Below are 24,703 nucleotides of genomic sequence, written 5' to 3' on the forward strand. Positions count from 1 at the left end.
TGAAGGCAGGCTCGGTATACTCTTAGGAGTTTACTTCATTGTTGTATTATTTGCAGCAGTTCTTTGTGCGTTGTATCGATACCTTTGTAAAAGAAGGGGTTTGGTTTAATTGCTTTGCAGGCTATCTGTATTGCCCTATTTAATTTGGAAAGGAATTGAACAGCCAAGACTTCCTCTTCCTCAGAATCTTGCATAAGAATTTTTTAGCTTTTTTTGTTTGTAGACTGTCAGATTATATAGCCCGTCCAAAACTTGTGCTTTCTTCCCATTTTAACCCACAGTTGTACCAACACTGACTCTGAATTTCCTGGATATTGCGAAGATACTGACATAGTTCCCCTCTTTTTAAACTAACAGAGAAACACTATGGATTTAAGAAATTTTAAAACATTAGGCTCCAGAGGAAACGAAGTAACAACACTAAATATCACCTTTGTAGTAACAGTTCCTCTGTGGATTTTTTTTTTTTTTTTAACCAATGTGTGTCTTTTAGCCTTACTAATCCCTTGTCAAAGCGTGCAAGTGCCTCCAAAGTACGTATGCACTTGGAGGGACAGGTGCCTGCTTCTCCAGTAAAGTGTGGTAGATATGTGAGGAATGATATGAAGAGAACTGTAAAACTGAGTGGGATGAAGCAGCCGTACAGGTAGGATTAGCAGCACGCAAGTAAGGAAGGAGGATTGAGTTGGAGATGGGCATGCACAGAAAAGCAGTGAGCAGAGTTCTGTAAGCGAAGGCAAGTAGTGTGAACTTCATGGGAGCTTTGTATATTAAGAAATGAAATTAGTGTAAGCATGTCTGTCCTATAGGGAGATTTTTATTGCAACTTTCTTAGAAGCAGAAGCCAACATAGCAGAGGAGAAGTAAGATTTACAACTTTTTATAGTATGTTGGGCGGGTAACTGATTGAAATGCATGTATAGACTGAACTCAAAAGTGGCTGGTGTTAATGATAAGCTGTCAGGTACTAAGAATTGTGTTTTTTCTGTCTATAACTAGGGGTGCATAAATTAATTCCAAAGGTGCCACTGAAGAGCTTGGGTATTTACATAGCTGCTAGCAATGAGCAGCATACTATTTAGCAAAATAGTCTTTACGCAAAAATTAACATTCAGATTATCTAATGTTCAAATAAATTGGAGTCAAGTAATTTTGCGTGTACTTCAGTTCCTCAGACTACTTCAAATGTTACTTCTAAGAAGATACAAGCTGAATCAGTGGATAAGTTCTCTGAAATAATTGTTTTATTTTGGCTCTTATGTTCTGAATTCAGTAGAGGTTAGCTCAGAATTGTAGTTTTAGCTCACTTAGGGTGAAGTGGATGCAGTTAGTGTGCCATAGTGTAATACTATGTAAGAGGTTAAAAAATGTGGAAGCTGTGATAAATTCTGAATTTGTGCTGACCTTGTTTTAAAAGGGACTTAAAACTGTGGATCGTGCAATTTTTTCTGAACTGGGCTTTTTTAGCTGAAATATGATCAGTGTAATGCAGCTGTTTTAAGTCTGTGATGAAAGCCAGCTTAGTGTTCCTTAAAATGTTCTCCAACATGACAGCTGTTCTGTAGCTGTGTGTTCTGTACTCGTGAAAATCATTAGGCAGTTATCTATATTGGCAGAAAATTACTCAGCATGCCTTTATCTGTAGGGACTCTGTCTTTAGGCCTCAAATGTGACCGAACTTAGACTTCTTCTGACTTTGAGAGTAACTCTAGATTGCGAATGTGCAGTAATACAAAATTGTCTTTCCTGGGCTTCTGCATAATGTCATAGTGCTGGTTAAATAGTTTCTCAGTACTGCTGATTGCAGTTCTCCTTGGAGGTTATACATCTACTACAGCAGAATGATGACTTGATACGACCCCAAAAATGCCATTAAAAATAATGTGAAATTGAATTCCTTTTGGACTCTTGAAACAGTTTATGTTATGTCTGGTAGTTCTGAAGTCTACTCTAAAGATAATCTTATGGAAACCAAGAGAGAAATGTGACTATGTAGCTGTGAAGGCGGTTAGTATGCAGGGGATACCCTTCTCTTCAAGACAAAAGAAATACTGATGTATGCTGCCTTTTGTACCCAAAATGTTTGAAAGCTGGTAAAGATTCATGACTAATTCACAACTGCATGTGTTGAATTATGATGACTAATCTTATTTTTGCTCTAAGTCTTAGAAAACACCTTAAGTATCATTAAAATATTGTCATATAATTACAGCCTGAATGAGGTATGTTTGTATATTGCAAAATGTTTGTATGTGAAGCTTAAAAAAAGTTGGATTCTATGTTTCATGAAGTGTTGCAGCTTAAATATTGGTATTCCAGTGATCAAGAAGACTTGCTGAAGATCATTTGAAATCAAGATTAAAAAATGAATGCTTAATGGCTTCTTTTGTCTGCCCAGGCTGAGTGAGGTGTAAAGGGTAACTCATGTGTGGAAGTGGTTGATAATGGGCATTCTTTGAGACAGTATGGTGGAGCTTGAGTAATTCAGCTATGGCAGTTTGGTGCTCCTGTGATTGTCTGTCTAGCTCTATTTTCGTATCTTTTTCCAGAGAGCTCTTTCCACTGTGTGTATGCAGGTGCCCCTTTATAGAGAAGGAGATGCTCTTCTTCCATCATGCATAGTGGGTTTTTCCATTCTCTTGCAGGACCTAGGGGAAGGATCGCTGTTTGTAGAAACAAGCTTGTATTTTGTTTTCTATTTCTCATAAACCTTGAAGAGCAAGTTCCTTGGAAACTGAGCAACTTTGTGATAAGGAGTCTTTTTGCAAGTTAATTCCAGTTAGTTGCTTTAAAAATAAATGACAACTACAGATAGCTTCTTTAGCGGGGGTGGAGGGTAAGAGTTGTATATGCAGTTGTGGGTTTGTTCTAGGACTACGTTTGTGATTGGTTTTGAACTTTCTGTTAGTTAAGATACTTCACGCTTTATAAATGTATAGCTTTGCTTTTCACTTGATGTCTATCGAGAACTAGTGCATACTCACTTTTAAATAGAATCAGGAGTTCACCCTGAATCAAAATGCAGCAGGAAAATAAACATAAGTCATTCTCTGACTTTCTCCATTCCATACTTTCCCCTTGTTTGTTATCTTGAATGAAGTGTGACCTTGATTTCACATCCTCTCTTTCTCTTCCTCCTTCCTTTTTGACAAACCAGAGCTGTTTTAGATAAGAACATCAAAGAAGAGAATAAAGAGGAGTAATTTAGTTCACAGCTAAATACCTATGTTTCTTTAGTTCCTCATATATAAGCCCTAAACTCAGGAAGATTCTATGCAGTGTATCAGAAATTTAACATAGTTCTTCATGTGTTAAATTTTTGGTTGTTTCAAAAGTATCAGGCTTTTGCTTCTTAATATTACAAATAAATAGGTTGTAATATGACTTCAAAAGATGGTTTTACAAAATATCTATCTATGTATATATGAAATTACCAAATAGGGTGGAGTTAGTCTTCATGGGTTCCAAGAAGAAACATTATTTATATGTACAGGTTTTATGTATAAGTTTCTGCTAAAGGGACAAGTTTTAGTAATGTACAGCTAAATATCACTTATTCACATGCATTTTTGTATAACAGGAGTTTAGGATTAGATGTGATTTACCAAAAAGGTTTGATTTCAGCTTCAATTGTGATTAACAACCGTCATAGTTGATTTTACTAGGCACAGACCTTAGATTTTTGTATGGACTTAAACCATAAAAGATAGTATCTTGAGCATAGCATTTTGTGAAGAAGTCTGTTGTATGAAAATATGTTTAGGAATACAGATAATATTTACAAGTACTCTTTCTCTCTCCAGACTTTTATTGCCATATTTATGTTTACAAGCAGAACTGTTTTTAGACAGAAAAATCATAAACATTTCTTTTATTCTACAAAATTTCCCTTTAGTGTGTGAACAAGACTCATCTTTTAAACATTTTCTGTAGAAACCAACAGTTGTGTAAAGATGTGGGGATTTTGGGTGGGGGCACAGGTTGTGGACCAGGATACCTAGAAATTATTTTCACTGCAGAAATGGAGAAATGGCATTGACTGTGACTCAGTGTCCAGATAGCTGCTATCTGGAGTTGCTAAGTGTGGATTTGAAGGCATTTATAAATAATTAATTTTGATAATTTGATTACTCTTTGTTGTAGTTCTGCCTTTGACACAAAAACTGGGTTACGTGTGGCTGTAAAGAAGCTGTCCCGACCATTTCAGTCTATCATCCATGCCAAAAGGACCTACAGAGAGCTACGGCTACTTAAGCACATGAAACACGAAAATGTAAGTTGAAGGAGATGGTATGAAAAGTTGGTCTAAAGTTGGACTATCCAGTGAGCATCCATCATGATTGCATTTAAGGATCTTGTTGCATACATTTTTTCTGATACTAAATACAAAGCTTGCTGTAGTCCAAGGGATTATGATTGTAGAAAAGCACGCAGATAAAAAACCCGAAACTGACATAACCAAACTGATGTAACCAATTTTGTATTTTAAAAAATCTTAATATTTCCTAGAATAATCTAGAAATTACTGCTTAGCAGGTTCATGCTGTGTTAAGAATTAAGAACACGGGTGATGTTGCTTACATTCTCCTGCTAGCTTGCTGTAGTAAGCTGTAGTTTTTGTTATGTTAAGAATTTGTTTAAAAAAATAAAATATCAAAGTTTGGTTTTAGTGTCTTGTGGAGGGTTTTTCGTATTTGTTTGTTTTGGTTTGCCTGTGTCAGAAGGGTGTGGAGTAGATGTTAACTAGATTCCTTTAGGTAAAATGGGGAGGAAAAAAGGGGGTGGTGAGGGGGTGGAAATCAGATGGCTTTTTATACAAGCCATCCACTTAACTAATCAACAGAGAAACAAAATAGGATGTGACAACTGTTATGTTGAACTATTTCTTTTATATAACCTCCATTTGGTATAGAAAACAGTTGGTTGACCAGTTCTGTGTGTTTGTGGCATTAACACACCAACATATTTATACTGTGTGCTGTTTGGAGCAAAAATTATGCTATGGAGCAAAAAGTCTCATAACCTGCCCTCTGTAGAGCTGTCAGAATGTCAAGAGGAAAGGAAGGCTCTTGATTTCTTTTGTCCAGGCAAACTCTAGCTTAGCAGAAGGGAATTACTGTTTCGAAGTGAGCTGGGCAAACCTAGCACAAAAAGCCAAACAAGCATAATTTTGTTGGAAGGTTCTTCTTGGATGGTCTGTTCAGAACTTCTTCTGTTGTGGCAGTGGTGGTTGTGTGTTGTGGCTTCTAGCCACCACAGTCAGTGTCTGATATCCCGTAAATCTTGATGTTTTTAGTGTGGCTAACATAATTGGATCTTTTGATGCATGTATGTATTATTGTCAAAAATTGTTCCTCAGTGCCTCTGTATGATACCATTGTCTCAACGGTAGAGGAGGTAGCATTTGATCCTGCTTAATATCCATCCCCTGGAGTTTTTTCTGGACCTTCTCATAGCTGAGATATTCTCCAAACAGAAAAGCTTTGAATATCTGTTACCCCCCCCCCCCAAAATCAGCGTATCAATCCATTTTGTCTAAGCTAATAAGGTTAAACAGTGAAAATTAGATTGTAACTGGTGCTACAACAGTTTTGTGTCTGGCATTCATAAATATTTTTGGATTAGTATTGCAAAGAGCCTATGTAGCTTTAAGAGTAAGAGATAAAAGGAAGTTGTTTATATATAGAAGTATTTATTATCAGTTTATCGTACCATCATCTATCTGTGGGAAGTTTATCTAGGTTGTGGTTTAAAAATCCTGCAGATGCAGAGATGTTCAGAGCCAGTTCAGGCAGGCTTATTAGTGCTAGTGTCTTGACTATTCAGATCTCAGTTCGGAAGTAGAACACTTGGTTTTACGTGGCACAGAACACACCGGCAAATCTGGAAGGTATGGCGGTTTAAGGGGCTTGAGTATAGGATGGTTTTCTATATCCTGTATCTAGTCTGGTTCATTATGATCTTGAGCAAATAAATGGACCTGCAGAGCACTCAAGTGTGTCTGCGTTATATTTTCAAGTTCCAGGAGGCCTTGTTAGCTTGAATAAAGCACAACGCTGAGCAGATGGGAGAGCAAATGGGTTTGTTGTCTCATGAAGAAATTAATAAGCTCTGTGACATCCTAAAATGCTGGGAGGGGAAAGCAAAAGGTTAGGAGTTGGATTCTGAATCTGCTGGTGTTCACACTTCCTTAGAAGTGAGTCAGTGATGTGCTGCAGAATAACTGTATTTAGTGTTTGTGAAACTGGATGACCGATATGGATGGTTTGATACTGTGCTTTGTAGTGTAGCAAGATAAAAGTGATAAATGAAAAAAGCCTGAAGTCTATGTAGCAAAGTCAGTTTTTGCCTTTCCATGCTAAACTGGGTGGATAATGTTGAATTTTTCTGTAAAAACTGTTACGGAAGAGTTCACCAGAGAAAGAAACTGTAAGCACGAGAATTATTATGCAGGATGGATGTGAATGTTACAGTTTCAAGATGTCATCTCTCTAGAAGTAGATTTGCTGTGATGTATATCAAGAGAGGCAGGAAAGTGTTTTTTCTCTTCAGTTTCCTCAATAAAGTGTAAACTATAATGTATAATATAGATTAGACAAAAGCTTTTACTTCCTACCCACTTGCTCTCTTCCAAAAACATAGTCTAGGCTCCCCAAAGATTTTGGCTTTAATTCTCTGCTTAAAGGTTACTTAAATGACTGTGACATCCTTGACAAGTGTAAACAATGGGATAAAAAGGATGGTGCGAAGGGGAATGCGGGAATCAAACTCTTGGTTTTGTACGCACGCTTGAACCATTACTGAAGTTGCTGACATGTGCGTGATGATTGTGTATCCGAGACAAGTGAGATGCTGACTTGAAAAGGGAAGAGGAGTTTTTTGGAGATGGGTGAAGAGAACTAGTCTATTTATCTCATATATTAATAAAATAAAATATTATTTGCTATTGAGAGAGGAAAATAAGGTTTAAAAGCACATTTCAGTGAAAAACAGAATAAACTTTATTGACCAGATGGATTTTTTTTTTAAATGCTGTAAATGACCTAGAAGATAATTATGGGATAAGGTATAGTTCTTCTTTTCCACAAAGTAACACATGCATGTCCTTTTGCTCTCTACTGATAGAACAGTTTAGCTGTAAAATGAAAGGTGGAGTAGCTGCTCTTTGGGTAGAAAATACAAATGACAGTGGGAAGCTGTCAGTTGTTTGTGAAAATTGGGTCCTCACTGCATTGCACTGTTTTCCTCACTTATTTTCTGGTGTAGTTATTATTATTCATTGCTCAAAGATCCTCAAATTTTTCTAGCCATTACTCAGTACAAGTGAAACAAATAATAGTCTCCCAATTCTGATTTGAGTATGTAAGCAACAGTATAACTAAGAATTGAGCAGGAAGCAAACAGTTTTGTCTGGTGGTTGCTTTTTTTGTTTCTGTCATCTATTTATTTCCTGAACAAGCTTTAGTTGGTTTTTGAAATAAGGTATTCTAAACCAGTGTTTACACCTGCCTTTTGTTGTGGCTCCCATTTGATGCTGTAAGTGGATGGCTGGTGTGAAAAGACAGCTGTATATTTTTAACCTTTTTTTTTTTTTAAAACACAAGAATGGAACATTTGTTTCTGATCTTGTATGAATACTAATTTGTCTACGTCTGAATGATTCATGTAGTTGGAAATGAAACAGCTACTGGCATGAGTACTTTCTATTCCACAAAGGATCTTAGTAACTGTATCATGTTATACTATGAATGTATTTCACAGCTTTTTCACTTTACCATTTTCTTTCTAGGTGATTGGCTTGTTGGATGTGTTCACCCCTGCCAAGTCACTAGAAGAATTCAATGATGTGTAGGTAACTTCTCTGAAGACTGCAACAAAACATCTTTTGTATCTTCCTTGCATCTCCCAGATGATTATAGAAATATTTGCCACCTTAATTTGTCTGCCATCATTCTCAAACAATTCTGAGTTCCAACACACAAGATAGTAGGACATCCTAAACTACTGGACTCTTCAAACTTGTTCACTTGTGTTTTCTTGACCAGTGCTGTAGGAATCGGTGTACTAATCTGCTATGTTATTTAAAGGGTTGTGATCTATATTTCATTCAGCAACATGCTTTGGGACAGTCAGCCCTGCTACTGGAGCTTCATAGAGAATTTTTATCCTAATCCTGTTGAAGGGATTGCTTCATAGCCTGCGTGTTTCCTTTTGTTCATAGGTACTTGGTGACACACCTTATGGGAGCAGATCTGAACAACATTGTGAAATGCCAGAAACTCACTGATGACCATGTGCAGTTCCTCATATACCAGATTCTTCGGGGCCTGAAGGTACTTGCACCTGTCCTACCTGAACGTTGATAGCTCATCAGCGGGAGGTGGAAGTTCTTGATGAATGTCATATCCTCAGAGATTCATATGAGTACATAGTGGGACTTCTGTAACTTCCCTAATGTATCATAGGATAACCTTTTATTATTGTTCTTTCACTTCGTACCTCTTTGGAGCTCTGTATCAGTAAAGTTATGTATCATTTAAGAAGATATTTTCATACATTCCTATGGGCCGAGTCTGGAAAATTACAAACTGTGCTGCTGTCTAATCTACTCTGGCTATGAATCTTGCATTTCTTCGGTTTTGTTTACTTGTGGTGTTCCACTTGTGGTGGCAGTGCTCCTGGGTGTTCCTAAGGAGAGACAAAGTGAAACACCTGCCTACCTGAAACCCATAGACACACACTCGGTTCCTTCTGCAGAAAAGCTATAGCATTTAAATTGTGTGGGATGGGATAGGGCAGTAATGTCTAGTGAAGAAATGAGAAGGAGGCTACTTGGACTGTTATATAAAATTTGTCATCTTGCCTTACAGTACATTCATTCAGCTGACATAATACACAGGGTGAGTATTTATCCTAAGATTGCTTCCTGTACTGAACCAATGTCTTTTAAAAATGTAGCACAGAATCTTACAATGCAGCACCTCTAGAAACCAGAAGAAATTTTGCGAGAATTATTTTGGTTAAACAGTCAAAAGGTTAAACATGGGAAGTGCTTGTCAAGATCCTTAGTTTCTGATCCTGTCTATATTTGGCTTGTGTCTTTGTGAAGTAGGTTCTCTATTTATTAAATATACATCTACAGCACTGGTGTTGCACTAAGCCTTTATGCATTTTTGCTTATTTGTGACACCTCTGAGGACCACAGAAGAGATAGTTGACTCTGGGATAAAATGATTTTCCCGAGTATGGAGAGTTGATATTTACAGCCAGTTAATATCTATTTTCTGTCTGCATTTACATTTTTTATCTGTTAGACTTGTGAAACAACATATATACCACTGTTAATGCTGATGTTTAATTTTTTAGGATTTAAAACCTAGTAACCTAGCTGTAAATGAAGACTGCGAGCTGAAGGTAATGCAGTCAGAAGGTCTGATTGGTTTGACTGTGATTTGAGTGAATGCCTTGTGGATGTCCCTTGGAATTAAAGGGACAAAATAATTCCTTATGGAAGTACTTTTGTGGCCCAAAGTAATAATGTCCTTCCCATCTGTAAGAGGCTGTAAGGATGTTTTTTCTGTATCTGTTCCTGTGTTTTTAATGAATCATCATGAAAGTGAGGAGTTAACAGCTCTAGTTTGGGTTTAGTTGTTTTAGAGACAAGATATCCAGATGTAATTCTGATTATGGAGTCCTACCCTGTTCTAGGCTAGTTTCTTTTAACAAGTTGTGAAATTTAGTTTCATAATCTACTTTTGCAGTTGCACCACCTGTCCTCCACCCAATCCAATAACTGCCTAGTTATTTGCTCTAACTAGTTTGCATTGTTCTACTGCAGTAGTTGGTGGATGTCTTTTCTCTTCTGTAGATCCTGGATTTTGGCTTGGCCCGACACACAGATGATGAGATGACTGGGTATGTGGCTACCCGGTGGTACAGGGCTCCTGAGATCATGCTGAACTGGATGCATTACAACCAGACAGGTAATGCATTTAACTAACACAAGGCTTTTCAGTTCCTGAATTGTGGAAAAAAAGAAGTTGTCCTTTGTACGTGCTCCTTTCCATTTGATCACGTAAGGTGGCAGTCATGATAATTATGCTTCCGTAAGGGTGATTGAAAGAAGGAAGGCATAGTACTAGTATTTGAACCACAGTCTACCAGATGTAAGTTAAGAATCATTATGATGGCATTCACAAGACTTCTTTAAACTCAAACCTTTGAAATTGCAATCAGCAAAATATTGTCAGCACTTACCCCCTATTTTTCCTAGCACAGTGGTTTTTAAAGTAAGTGAATGGAATGTATCTGGATGAGGAGAAGGTGTGTTTCTAGGAAGCTGCTGGGAATATGCTGAAAAACGTCTGGAGTTATGGTGTGAAGAAATGCTAGAAAGTATATAAATCTCCCTTCCTTTCCTCTCTTCTTAGCCACTTCTTCACAGTTTTGTCTTCCTCACAGTTTGCAGTTATCTTCTCAGCAACATGCCGTGCTTCCCTACAATACTTCCAGATCAGGCACAGAGAAGAAAAGCAAATGCTGAGAATTGTGAAATTCTTGTACACGAGAGCATATGGATCAAAGAGAATAATGTGCTACTCTGATTTCCTACTTCACTACTTGTTCTTCTTTTCCTCTTGCACGTATATGGACTTGTATCTGTAGTATAATAGTTGGTGGTTGGCTGGGTAGAATTTATGTAAGGCCATATGCAAATTCATTCCTCAGAGTTGTCTTGAACAGGTTTCTTCCTCTTTGACTGTGTAGATTCCTCCCCAGCTTTTTGGTGTTCAATGCATGTTATGCTCTGGAAGGAGAATTTACCTGATCTAGTATTCTGTTATTTGGACAAGTTTCAGATGATGTAGTTACTGAACAGTTTCAGTTAGCTTGCAGCTTATCTCAGATTGTTTCAATGCCATAAGACTATTTAAGGATAAAGTTGTTTGTACTTGTTGGATAGGGTGATTCTATTGAGACTGTATTTTTCTGCATTACGTTGTTTTGTTTTATTTTATTTTGTTCAGTTGATATTTGGTCAGTGGGATGCATTATGGCTGAACTGTTGACTGGAAGAACGTTGTTCCCTGGTACAGACCGTATCCTTTAAAAGTAATACATTTTTTTGAAATGGAAGTTAGAGATCTTCACTTTCACATACTTTACAAGCAAAGAGGTTCTGGGTTTGGTTGTGGGGGGGGTTTGTTTGTTTATTTTTAAATTAATGGCTTCTTTTACTCACAGTACGATGAGGTGAGTTATTGATTTTGCTGCATGTGAAACAGTCACAATGTGCAAGGCAGCAAATTTATTTCTTTTTATTGTCTATTAGCATCACTAGAATTACTCACATGTTTGTTTCTGGCAGTTACTTTCCTTTTAAGTTTATTTAAATTCATTGCTCTTTGAGTTTGTAGAAAATAACTGCATGGAGTAGGCTGTCTGCTAAGCATCCTCTCACGCTTCAGGTTTCTAGCAAATGTGAAGCATCACTTCTGGCCTCTCTTCTGTATCCTGGTGGTATGCTGTGAAAGCAGTGGGTTTGCAGATTCTTTAGTGCCAAGGATCTCATTCCAAATTGCTCTGAAATGTTTAGGTTACGCTTCCATGCTTGAGTGTAAACAGATTGTGAGCCTCCTTTCCCTGTGTGCTTGTAATGATGTGAAAAATCAAACTTGAATAATATCTTTTTCAAAATTACTTTTTTGCTGCACCAAAGTGGGCTGGGTAGGACACTTTGGCAAATTTATGAGAGAGCACTTTGTGAGAATTGGTCATGATTTTCCCCAGGAAATTAGAACTGAGACTTCATGCAAATTGTTATACTTACAGCTTTTGTTCATTCAACCACACAGCATATAGGGGTAATTTACTATTGTTAAGATTTTTCATTGCCTAGAAGTTGGACTTTATTTGCCAGAGAAAATTACATTGCCCACATTTTACCAAATTTTATTCTTTCAACCACAGTCTGTTTATTTTAATAACTTATATTAATTTATTAGTATTTTTATCTGTTAATTCAAATATGTTAGCATTTGATTTAAAAGAAGACTAGTGTTGGAAGTGCTGGCCTTCTGTGTACTATGTTACTTCTGGAAAGCATCTAGATTCCAGAACTCTTTGGCAGGGGGAAGGCTTTCATTCCAGTTTTGACACAGTTTCATCTCCCTTTTCAATGTACTTTAACTTTACCCTTTTTTGTCTCTTTCTGCCTGTCTCCATCTCATAATCTCTCTCCAAATTTGTTGAACTTGCTATATGTTACTCTTTAGTCATCTCTGCCGTATTTTTCTGTTGTCAGGGTCAGAAGCAGAACTAACAGGGAAGTGGCTTAGAAGCTAGAAAAAAGTTGCCATATTTCTATTGGCTGATTTAGCACGTATAATTTGGGTGGGGCAGATTTTGTTTGTTCTGTCAAGAAAAAATGAGAAATCAATAATTGTTGATTCAAACAAAGCAAAAGTCTTTAAGCCGTTGCCACTGTTTAACCCTAATAACACTTTAGATTTTAAAAACCTTGATACTTGCACATAAAATATTGACTAATAGGATTTGCAATATGTAAGAAATGCTTCACAATGTGTTCTTTATGAATTGAACAAAACAGTTACCTTCCAAGCCTGAGAAGATTTTTCTCCGACTGTGTTCTTAGCTGTGAATTATAGCAAATAATATCTGCAGTGCAAAATAAAGTTTACCTTTAGGATCTAAATTGTTTGCTTTGTCATATCAAGATACTTTACTAATTTATATCTCCTAGCAGATGCTTGTGATTCTTTACCTTAAGTGCTCGATTTCTTTTGCAAATGACAGTAACACTTTTGAATTAAATGCTTTTTCTGTTCTGAATTGGTTAGATTTTAAGAAAAATAAGGCCCAATCCTTTCCCATTGTAGATAAAACTTTGTAGTACTATAGTTCTTAGAGTTTGTGTGTATGTGTGTGTGTGTTTCCCCACTTCAAGTAACATATATGCTGTTTGATCATGAGGTTAGAACTATAAGGGGAGCAGGGTTTGTGGTTATGAATCTTGTTTGTGCATGTAACACTTATCTGAGGATCTAGAAGGGCACCAAGCTGTCAGCTTTCACTACAATTTTGCTGACATCTAAAGACAGCAAGCAGAAGTAAGATAACAATGGGTTCTAATCTTGGAAGGCTCTTTGAAATCTTTATATATGCATGATTTTTGGAGAAAGTTTTAGGAATTTTCCAGATGCAGATCCTGTTGGTTACTTCTGAGCTCTTGATAATTTCTTTGTACCCACAGATCTGCTGAGGCCTGTGTTCCTCCTGCAGTGTCACTATGCAATTGCTGACTTACTGACTTTGCAATTAATATTAACATGCTTAATTCAAGGTATATTTGCCATGCTTCTAGTAGCCGAGGATATAGTATATCCAAATCCACTGCCGTTCTAGGGAATTCACTTTGCAGTTGGAGGCAACGTGACTATTTCTGTGTGTTCAGGAAGCTGGAAACTGTTCCTGTTTGGCAACTGAAAATTTGACACTCTTCCTGCTTTTTGATCTCAATATGTTAATCTTCTCAACTGTATAGCTTCACATTTCCAAAATGAAATAGATAGTGACAGAATAGGTAATGCCTCCTGTTCAGATGGTTCTCTTGTTTGAAATATTGGTCCCTTTCACCAAGGATTTAGCAGAAATGGTGTGATGTTATTTACAGTCCATCAGGTATTTCTTTATATGGCCCAGAGATGCATATATTACTTGTAAGGGGCTTCAGGACAGGCAAGCTGTACAGTTAATTTAATCTGGTAAGTAACAAAGTTGTATTCTGAGATTATGATTATGCCACTGATAAACTAATGCTGAATTTAATTTTAAGTTCTGAAGGACCTAATCCATAGAGATTCTGAACATGGCTTTTCATTGAGTTAAAGCAAGAATTGTAGATGCTCTTAGGAAAAAAACCTGTGCTTAGCTCTGCAGGATTGTTACAATATTCCTAACTTAAAACTGAGTGTAAGCTAATTGAATTGTTTCTATTGCAATTTATGGGTGGAAATATTTGGATGAAAGTGGATTTCTAATGTAAAATCCCTGCCGGGAGGTGAAGGGAAGCAAGATTGTGGGGAAAGACTAGTCAGAGACAAAAAGTTGAGGTAATGAAAACCAGAGTCCTTTGGGCTTTTAATGTGAGGCATAGCTAGGGGCTTTCTTTTTGTTTTTATCATATGTGTCTTATGCCAAGGTCAGTTTCTGTTAAGCATGTATATTCATAATTTTGTTACAGCTCTTGTAATGTGAATGATTCATACAAATAAGTAGGAAAGTTGACTAAGTTTGACAATTTGACTTGCATAAAATGATATAAAGTACAAATAAGAATATCTTGAATGTTTTGTACTAGTTTAGCCAGTTTTTCTGTATGTTTTAAGCTGACTGTATTCCCTTTAAACTCCGAAGAGTATTTTTATTACTGTTTTTATTCAGTAGTATGAGACTTCCATGATAACTAACCAGTCTGAAATTACATATTCTTCTGATACATCTTATTCTTGCTTGTGGTGGCAGCTAAAACAACTTCTGAACTTTGCTTGCCTGGATAAGCTCTTACAATCTTGCAATGCCTGCTACTGATGGTGATGGCAGGTTGTTTTCTGAATTTTAGAATCACTGAGACTCATCAGTCGTTGGGAGTACCTTGGTGATGGCATTTGGGGTTTGCATGCTGCGCTTTCCTTCTCCATGCACATGTGTGTTCTTTTTTCTTTTGTTTCATATTTACTAAGTCTTTTTCCTGTCTTTAATTGCTTATGGCTCATTTCTCTGGGATGTGGTAGGCCCTGTAGTTAAATGAATACTGCAATTCAGCAGGTTATATAGATGGCAGGCCTGAAAACTAGAAGCAGGGGTTGGCTTTTGGCATGCCTATGGCAGTGCCAGTTACACATTCTGTGTTTTCTCTAGTTTATTTGAGAAGACACTGAAGCATATTACACAAGTATCTTCCAATAGCAGTTTTCCCTGGGAAAAGAGCTGACAGCAGACTGGGCAGCAATATTGTTGGCACACCTGGTGCACGTGATTTTAAATGCCTTTAAAAGAATTTAAATATTTAAACTGAGGTATGGCATGTGACTTCTGAGCATGTTAGCAGTCCGAATTTGCACAACTGTTTCTTGCACAAGAATGGGTGAAAGATGTAAGGGCTGGTTTAAATGGCACTGAAGAAAAGCCAATTTAAATTAGCTAATTGTGGTTAGTATGGCACCCTCTGCTAATTCTGCTACACCAGTGGATATACTGATTTCATTTTAAGCATTGACAATTAAGAGCTGGCAATTCAGCAGCTAAGCTAAATCCAACTAGGTACATTGGATTTACTCTTAGGTTTTGAGTGTTTAAGTAGGTGGGAGTTGGCCAAGCAACTTGAGAAGTGAGAAATTAGTTCAGCTGTACTGACAGAGTGCTATTTCCAGGGCTTTTAATTCATTTTGTATGTAAAACTTTAGACCAAAGTTTACATTAAAAGATAAAGGTTTTAGCAAAGTATTGGTGATTTCCTTCATATACCATTTGCCAGTATTACAGACACTCTGAGGCTTTTTTAAAAAACAGGAGTCAGTTTTTTAAGTTCTTGAAGTAGTTGAATTAAAAGATACTCTAACAAGGATTGTAACTGGATCTTAAAACATCAGGAAAGCATTGATCCCAGATAAACTTTGTCTAGTAAGTAGACTACTCTTATTGAAAGGAAAATGTGTAACTAGTTTGATATAATTTTAAGGGCAAATATAAACATTACAGACACAGTCTGAAATCACTGGGAGGTTTTGAAGGGCAGTATGGAGGATAATTCGGAGAAGAAGGGAGATTGTTCTTTTCATGGTTTTAAAAAGATACCCTGTGCCTCCTTACTGTCTTTGAGTTTCAGACATAAAACTGTGTCTTTAGTGGATTTTTTCCCTCAAGTGTATGTTTTGTCACTTATGCCAAATATTTAACTTTTCTGCCTTGTTAAAGAGGACAGCTCAGATCGGTACATGTCCTGGTGGAAGCTCTGATCTGGATAAAACATTCTTTGCATCTGCAGTGTTATGTCTCGAGAGCTTTCTTCCTAGAGATTTTAAATCTGAGCCCATATCCTGTTTCTCTCTGCCGCTCCAGTGGGTCTGTAGGGCAGAAGGGAGATCCTTTGGAGGCTTTGGCCTCCTGGCGAGCTGGCGGGGGGCGAGCACCTCTGCCGGCTGCTCTGGGCTTTGGAGAGGTGCACCCCGAGTTGAGGTGGAGGTCATGAGCAGGGTCCAGTCATTTTCTTACTTTCGAAGTTTTAGAAGTGGCTGAATTACCTTGGAAGGTGTTCGCAAAAGGCCTTGACTTCTTTTTTAATATTAGTGCCTACACTTTTCAGCCTTCTGTTTTACTTCATCTGTCACTAACGCAAGCTAATCCTGCTAACTGCTTCTACTTTGGTGTGGGGCCTGAGAGGGTGAAGTGAGCATGTAAACTGATCCTTTGTCAGTGGGGCGAAAGCTTTGACTTCTGCTGCGTGATAGTTAAGGATGCAGCGACCAATTCAATGCATGTGGTGTGTTTGTAGACAAGTTGTTCAATCTGTTTGATGTGGACAGAGCTGTGTTATACGGGGGTATTCAACTGTAAATGAGGAATGAATACAGTTTGCTTAAAATAGCTTTTCAGTGGAGGCCTTGGCAGGTGTTAACTTTCAACATTAATAGGCTGATATGTTGCGCTTTTCATTTTGATTTGTCCCAGCATTTTCCTTTATGGTCCATCATTAGATATTGATCAGTTGAAGCTCATTTTGAGACTCGTTGGAACCCCAGGGCCTGAGCTTTTGAAGAAAATCTCCTCAGAGTCTGTGAGTTTACACTTTGATTGTAATATCTGCCCTTTCGGAAGTCCCAAGTTTGTGTGTTGCCCTCCTGTAGTCTATCTGTAGTATGTGTTGGGATTTATTTTCTGTTATTTTTCTTCCTTTGTCATTCTTTGTTCTTGGATGGCTTTGAGTTCTTATGCTGTGTGTATCTGATCTTTATTCCTCTTACCTCTGCCTGTGGTATGATTTCTTCCTTCCATATTCTCATTTTACTGCTTCGTGACTTTTCTTTCAGTTTGTGGGTTTATACTTCGTGATATATTGTATGATCAGATGCTGCTTGGGAAGTATTTTTCACAGTTAAGAGCTTGAGGCTGGTCTCAATTATTATTTCTCCAGATTGCCTACCCAGGGATCTTTCTTAACAGGAGCAAGTGTGTTATCCTCTGAACACACACAGTTCCTTCTGTAGTATGATTAATTTCTGAAACATTACTGCCACCATCTTTGTTTTTGTAGCATAGAATCCAAAATGCCTTTTAGGTGCTTTTATGTGGCAGCTGCTTCCAGGGCACACAGTCTGCTGAGAATATAACTAATTGTGCTGTGTATTTAAAGGGTATTACTGTATGGGGCCCTTTTATCAAGGTAATAGCAAAAAGCTTTCTGCACTCTCCTTTTTAACGGGTGACCTCTATTTTCAGCCATACTGCTATTTCTATATTGTTCTAATCTTGAATTGTGAACTTCTGCAAAGACAGTATTAAATGGCATTTAATTTTACCTGTTTCTGAAGGTGAAGTGCATAAAGTTAGAGCAAGAGATGCTGTGACAGTATGGGTTAACAAGTTAATGCCTAGTGAGCGATGAGCTTGCGTAGAGCTAACTAGCAGCATACTTTAGCAAGTCACTCTGCTGTTTCTGATACGTAATAGAGGATCAGCGTGGTGGAGAGTGATGATAAGGTTATGTTGTACTGCAGCTTATGTTCTTTTTCATGTAACAGTGATGGTAAATGCAAAATGTGAGGTTAGCCTTGACTTAGATTTGTTGAAGGTAGATGTGGGGTGCAGGTTGGAATCAGTTGGTCAGCTTGCTGAATATAACACCAGTTTTAAAAGCCCTGGGATGTTCCACCCTTGGAAAGGTTAGAACTGAATAAAGCAGGTTGCTTTGAGTGCCCTGTGAACTGACCTTAAGGGTAGTCTGGTATTTGAAGTACAGGGGATTAGTGAGAGAGATAAGCTTAAAGGTTGACTAAGTTAAGCGAAAGATTAGTTTGCATACGTAAGATTGAAGTGGTTTTTTTGGTTGTTTTTTTTTAACATTGCACAATAAAAAGAATAATTGCTCTTAGCCAGGTCCAAATCAAGAATCTATTTAAAGAAAAGACTGCAGTAAAGTACTGTTTCTACTAATTTTTTCCATTAGATGGAGATAGCAAAACAAGCGTTTGAGGGCCTTTAGTGTGTCACTGTAACAAATTCTGTTTTTCTGCTGCATTACTTTACTTGCTCTTACTTTCTCTGTCTGTTCACTGACATCAGCTAACTCTGTCTTATGCAATGCTAATGTTTTGCTAATTTTGCATTTATTGCCTTCTGTCACCTCACCCACGTATCAAAGTGCATTCAAAGCTGTTTAGAGGGAGGTGTTAGTTGTGAGCCGATTTCACTTTGCCCCACAAGGAATTTAAGTATTTTCTATGCAGCAAGAAAAAAGCTGGTAACGAGTGCAGAGGATACAATTTTTGTTTCTGTTTTAATTTTTGTTCATTTTCCTGAGGCTGTATGTAGCTGCAGCAGCCTTGGAAAATTTTTGAGGAGTAGCTTCAGCCAAAGGAAACGTCTACTCTGGTGGCTTAAAACTGTTGGGAAATGTGAATGCAACCATGTTGTAGTGTAATGCTACTTATGGCGGACAGAAACTTTCTGTACTGACACTGTTACCAACTGATCAGTAATTCTCTGTTGTTTTAAGTGTTGACTAGTGCAATTGCTAAACCCTTCACAAGTATTTGAAAAAATTAGTGGACCCTGCCTGTTTGGCTTTTGCCTTGTGGTTTGCAGAAGAGATGCTTTGTATGCAGCTGTTTTCTGTTTAAAATGGTTTTTGCACTGTTTTTAACAAAGCCCTTGACTAGGCACTTAAGATATTAACCAGCTTCAGCAGATCATGCGTCTGACGGGAACACCCCCTGCATATCTCATTAACAGGATGCCCAGCCATGAGGTGAGACCTGAGCAGATGAGGGGGGTTTGCAGGGCAGGTCTTCACTTGCAGTGTTTGCTGCTTCTATAAATGATGTGCTCGCATGTGGCATGGGGTGGGCAATTAACTACCTGCTCTTCAGCAAGATTTTTGTACTAAATGAAGAGTTGAGATTTGGACAGTGTGTACTCAACCACAGGCTTCTGAGACTCGGGAGAGCCTGGATGTGAGTTGGTTTTGCATTGTGTGCCATGTTGTGTGGCTTACCAACAGACACTATACTGCACGCAGCCTTACCGGGACTCCAAGGCACTCAGCTCTTGCAGCACCTCTTTGCTTTTCAGTCTTGCATGAACCCCAAATAATGTCAGCTCTTCCTCTGCTGTCTTGAGTGGCCTTTAGCTGGGAAGGGTTAATGCTGATAGGCTTAGTAAGTATCAGAATAAGTAAAGAGAAGGCAAAGTGAGGAGACAGACCATAATAACCGGTGCTTCAGGATGATTGAAATGTACTTTGTCTTGGTGGCTGGATTGTATTATACTTCAGCAGAGCATTTATTTCCACAGGCAAGAAACTACATTCAGTCTCTGTCTTACATGCCGAAAATGAACTTTGAAAATGTGTTTATTGGTGCCAATCCACTAGGTAAGGCTTGCTTTTTAAACGTGGTGCTCTTCCTGAGGCTGAAGCTAGCATGTCCTGGGACACCGAGACTTTTGTTTTGTCTGCAGAAGTAGTTCAGAACAGAGCTATGTATCATTTTCAAAGTTTACAAAGTATGTGTGGGCTGAGGGTATAAGAAGAAGAAACTGTGGATGATGGTTGGGTCTTGAGAAACTACAGATTCCTCATACGTTGGGCTTTTACAAACTTACGTTTCAGAATAAAGTGTTACACAGCTCACAAAATGTAAAATCCTTTCTTTTCCGTTTTGGTGCTTTTGCAGCTGTGGACTTGCTAGAGAAGATGTTGGTACTGGATACAGACAAACGAATTACTGCAGCAGAAGCGCTGGCTCATGCCTACTTTGCTCAGTATCACGACCCGGACGATGAACCAGTGGCAGACCCCTATGACCAGTCTTTTGAAAGCAGAGAACTTGAGATTGAAGAATGGAAAAGTGAGTTTGGGGGACAAGAGAGACAGCCAGCTTGCTTCCCTTGTGGTCTGTTCTATAGCTGCGGTTTAACTAAGCCATGGTAGTTAGACAAACTGATAAAAATGTGGGCATCCTGTTCGTTCTGAGGTTCTTATACTGAGTGAATCTATAATGTGCTGTGCACATAATTAGCATAATCCCTGTAACAAATTATTACTATGAGCATACAAACATGTAGGTGACATAGTTGCTCATGTCTTTTATGTTTTCAAACTTATTCACATCTTCTCAATGCTCTGGAAGTATCTTTTATTGTATATGTTAGTCTCTGAGAATGGTGTAACCATTCTTTTTTTTTCTTGTTCTTAATTAAACCATGGTTTTCATTTAAAATAGTTGTTAGAACCTTTAAGATTGTTGCTGATTTTCTTGCATGCAGGATGTCTTTAGTACTGCCTATTAAGTTTGTCATGCTTTTCCCACCAGGCCTGACTTACGATGAAGTAATCAGCTTTGTGCCACCACCGCTTGACCAAGAGGAGATGGAGTCCTGAGAAACTGCTCTCTTCTGTTTGTCCCACTTCACTGTGAGGGGAAGGCCTTTTCATAGGGACTCTCCAATTCGTTCAAGTGCCTCGTCACAACAATATTCTCCTTGGTGGAGGGGTTTTGTGTGTGTTGAATTGGGGAGGGTGGGGGGAGGGAAGAAAGCTGAGTCTATGTAAACATGCTGCATGCTCTCTTGTATTCTGTGTACAGCCCGGGGCAAGCCTCTGAAGACCTGTTCTAACTGCTCTTCAGTCCTTCCAGAGTAACAGTGCTCAACCTGTTTGCACTGCTGGGGCGAGGTGGGGAAGCTGACGTTTAAAGTTTGGTTACAATCCTTGCCATTTATCAATTCTTCTACAATTAAGTAACCTCAAAATAATGGAAGTTGTTTTATAGGCTTAGAGAGTCCTCTGTTTTCCTCAGGACTGAAGGTGGGGTTGAGGGATGTCCTTGTTCAATGCCAGATGGCTGATTTACGTCCAGATCTTCCTGGTACAGCAGAATATACAGGCCTACTAATGTCTGATTCTTGGAACATGAAAAGGTTTTGTTTGAAACTGTAAATATGTTTGTGCCTTAAATGAATGGGGAGAGAGGGGAAAGGAAGTCTGGAGTGGAAATCTCTGACCCACTGTTTTTCAGGGTGAAGGCCCCCAGATAGCCAGGCATGAACTCGATGTAATCAGGAAATAACTTTCTGAGGCAACAGCCTCTACCCCTGGATTTGAGTATTCCTGTTTTTTTTCCCTCTTCCCCTCCTCTCATTCTGAGGCTTCCCAGCATTAGCTCCCACAAGACAGAGGCTGGAGAAGATTCTTGCTAGCCACACATTTGTGTATTTTGTTCCTTAAAAGGTGGAGTGTTTTTGCATGTCGTAGCTGTATGTGCATGTAGAGCTGCTTGATTTTTGTCATTACTTCTTGGGGATGGCACTAGGGCAGTTAAATCGTCGGTGAACTATTTTACTGAGTACCTCAGCCAGTGCCGTGAAATCACAGCATCCTTCCTCTTGTGCTGCAGCTCATTGTGAAATACCTGCCATTCTGGAGGCTTTGTTGAGGAAAGGATAAAATATACGGCATAGAAACATGCACCTTTTTCTTTGCGTTCTGATCTTCTGGTTTCAGAGAAGGAGAGCTTGGGACGGAGGGTTTCTTGTGAGATCAAATGTAAAAAATGTTCTTCAAAGAAACAACCATGGATCTTGTGCCAGAACTTAACTTATTTCCTGAAAAGAATTTTTTTAGAAGTATTGGAATCCAAAGCAAAGAAATAAGCATGCATAAAACCACAATCTCCCTTTTACTGTCTATATCTATAAATATAAATATTTATATATATAAAACCCTGACATTTACTAGAGGTTTTTTTACCCTCTCAGCTTCTTGGCTGTTTTTTAGCAGGTTGATCTCTGCCTGAGGAAACATGAAAAGCGAGTATGTTTGAATACAAACATGGTTCAAATATTTTGTATTTTACAGGACTCTGTGTGAAATGAAATGCCCAGAGTTAGAGACTGGCAGGAGGGAGGTTTCTCAGCATGTTTGTGTGCTAGAACTGTACCTGGGGAGCTCAGGAGCTGGATTTTAGGATTTGCGGAGGAGACGTTTTTAGACATCTATTTGTTGCAGGCATCCTGTGTGGGCAACATACCTGCGTATGTGAGGAGAAAGGCTTTTGCAGTATTTTGTATTCTTGTTACCTATGGGACGGAGAGGAACTGTTTGTAGTGTTTTTACCCCTTGTTTGAAGAGGCGGCACAAAGGGATGGGACATGGATGACAAAGCCATTGATTCTTCCTAGGCTACTTTCCAATGATCTCTTCAGGTCAAACACTTAATAAAGGTCTGGGGTGAGATGAAGAGAGCAGTTATTTCACGCTCTGGGATAAAACTTGCCTCAGACCAACAAAATCAAGACAAAACTGCCCTTTTCTGCTGGACCAGCAGTCCAGGTATTCAAATGAAAATGTAGATATACTATGTAAACCTACAGCAAGATTATTTTTATCAGCCATTTTATGTGTAGATGCTACAGTGTGATTTCATGCGGAAATATTGCTAAAGATTTTTAAAAATATAGACGTTGTGTGTGTGCGTGTGTGTGTGTCTGTGCGCGTGTGTGAGTGGGAATGTTTCATTTGGAGTCCGTACTCTAACGGGAGCCCGTGTGGCATGCACTCCCTACCTTCAGTGCAATGCTGTTCGGCTGCCTGCAGCCTGAACAGGGGGACGCACTTCAAAGAAGAGATGATCTGCTATTTTGTTTTTATCCATGAATTTTGCTGTAATTGGTTATGCCAGATAAGATGTCACAATACCACTGGTTAAAAATAAAACCTATTTTTCAGATTTACTGCGCTGATGGTACTTAAAAAGCTCCTGCACTAAAGGGTTAGTTTTAGCACGGTGTGAATTTGAACTTCTCCCTCGTGCCATGTGGGATCCTGTCTGTGATGGTTGGGGCGGGGGGGCCAAGGTCGCATGATGTGTTGACTGACTGCTGACACTGGGCTCCTGTGCATATTTGTCCCAAGTGATTTTTTTGCTATGAAACTAGCTTAAGAGCCTGACCATGAGTACTGGACACAGAAGAAAATACTTTTATTTTCTGTTTAGTATAGGGAAGTGCTTATTCAACACAATAGACCAGCATTCTGCTATTTGCCCGGACCTGGGACCCTTCCCCAGTAGTACTGCTTCGTGTTTGTTTGCTATTTAAAAGTGATTTTTTTCCTCTTCAGCTGCCATCTAGTTGGTGGTGGAAGGGTGTTTATGGGAGCAGGAGCATCGTGGCTCTCTGTAGTGGAGATTTTCCAACTTTTGTTATATATCGGTGCCGTTTGCTTGGAAGAACGATTGACCAAAGCTGTGCTCTTCACACTAACAAAAGCATCGGTAACCGAAGTTCCCAGGCCTTGATAAACTGGCCTCGATAAACTGAGGTGGTCCGTGTTGATCCAAGTCAGGTAGCTGACACCCACAACCTGTATGCTCCCCTGTCACAGAGCTGTGCAGCAGCCGATTTGAGGAAGTGCAAAGAAAAGTGGGGGGGTGTTCTCTCAGCTATGCGGAAGCTGCCTTCCTGCTTGTTTTCACCTTCTGCTTGCCTTAGCACAAATTGAGAGGAGAGGAGGAAAAAAGCCTGAAGAGGACCTGTCAGTTATTGTTTTCTAGGAGAAAAAAAAATCCCCCAAACCCGAGACAGACAATTCAGAATGTGCTCAGTTACAGTATATCCTGGTTAGCAAAAAAAACCCCAAAACAACACACCCCACTAAAATCAGTGAGAACTGAATTGGGGAAAAAAACAAACTACACCTAAAAATCAAGTTAGCTAACTCAAGGTTTCCTATTTGATTTGAATCGGTCACTTGAATTAATTGACCTTTCTACAGCCAAGACATGCCCTAGATATTTAGAACTCCTTAATTGTGCGCCGATTACCTGCGTGTGCACATGTAGTTGAGCAAGAGTTGTGTTCATAAAATAACAAATGAGTTACATGTTTGCTTATGTACTGGGAGTTTTTGCTGTGACACCTCTTGCTCACAGGTGTATTTATAGAACCAAGCCAATCGTCGGTTTATTTCCTGACTGTGCTGTTGCTATAGCCAGGGCTTATTTACATGTATCTGCATAAGCAAGGTTAAAAAATTCCCATAGCACCTTTTCCCTAGTTTGTGTTTTATAAAGCAGCAGACCTTACCACAGCTATCTGAAGAACAAAAGGGCCAAGGCTAGTATGTATTGCGGCGGTTGCCTGTAAGCAGGTAAAACGAATCTTTTCCCAAAACCCTGATGGTGCTTTTTCTGTAATTCCTATTTATCAGGTAACTTGGCTCTAATCCTGCTGCACAGACGTGCTCAGAGCAGGGACAGCTTTGCGGATGACACGTACAGAAGGAGCAGGGAGGCTCTGGGCAGGGTTGAGGGCCGGTGGGGTAGAGCACGGTGTAAGCAGCTGGGCTGGCTCAGTAAGGTGCAGCTTAGTCACTTCCTTTGGGAATTATGTAGGATACACCTATCTC

General features: G+C 38.8%; 1 protein-coding gene across 2 annotated transcripts in view; it reads left to right on the forward strand.

The window, feature by feature from the left end:
* MAPK14 (mitogen-activated protein kinase 14) overlaps positions 1-23,024 on the forward strand; it is a 26,407-nt gene extending 3,383 nt beyond the window's left edge. The window contains exons 2-12 of one of the 2 annotated variants that reach the window (XM_069771578.1): positions 4,144-4,273; positions 7,790-7,848; positions 8,222-8,333; positions 8,871-8,900; positions 9,367-9,414; positions 9,869-9,983; positions 11,028-11,099; positions 18,966-19,045; positions 19,591-19,669; positions 19,971-20,144; positions 20,610-23,024. In XM_069771578.1, coding sequence (XP_069627679.1) covers positions 4,144-4,273; positions 7,790-7,848; positions 8,222-8,333; positions 8,871-8,900; positions 9,367-9,414; positions 9,869-9,983; positions 11,028-11,099; positions 18,966-19,045; positions 19,591-19,669; positions 19,971-20,144; positions 20,610-20,677 — 967 coding nt within the window. In that variant the 3' untranslated portion in view covers positions 20,678-23,024. Of the gene's footprint in view, positions 1-4,143; positions 4,274-7,789; positions 7,849-8,221; positions 8,334-8,870; positions 8,901-9,366; positions 9,415-9,868; positions 9,984-11,027; positions 11,100-16,775; positions 16,856-18,965; positions 19,046-19,590; positions 19,670-19,970; positions 20,145-20,609 lie in introns of both variants that reach the window. The other variant, XM_069771577.1, reaches the window with a different exon arrangement.
* The last annotated feature ends 1,679 nt before the right edge of the window (positions 23,025-24,703 follow it).

Source organism: Haliaeetus albicilla, chromosome 26 (genome assembly GCF_947461875.1).
Source record: "Haliaeetus albicilla chromosome 26, bHalAlb1.1, whole genome shotgun sequence".
Taxonomy (NCBI): Eukaryota; Metazoa; Chordata; class Aves; order Accipitriformes; family Accipitridae; genus Haliaeetus; species Haliaeetus albicilla.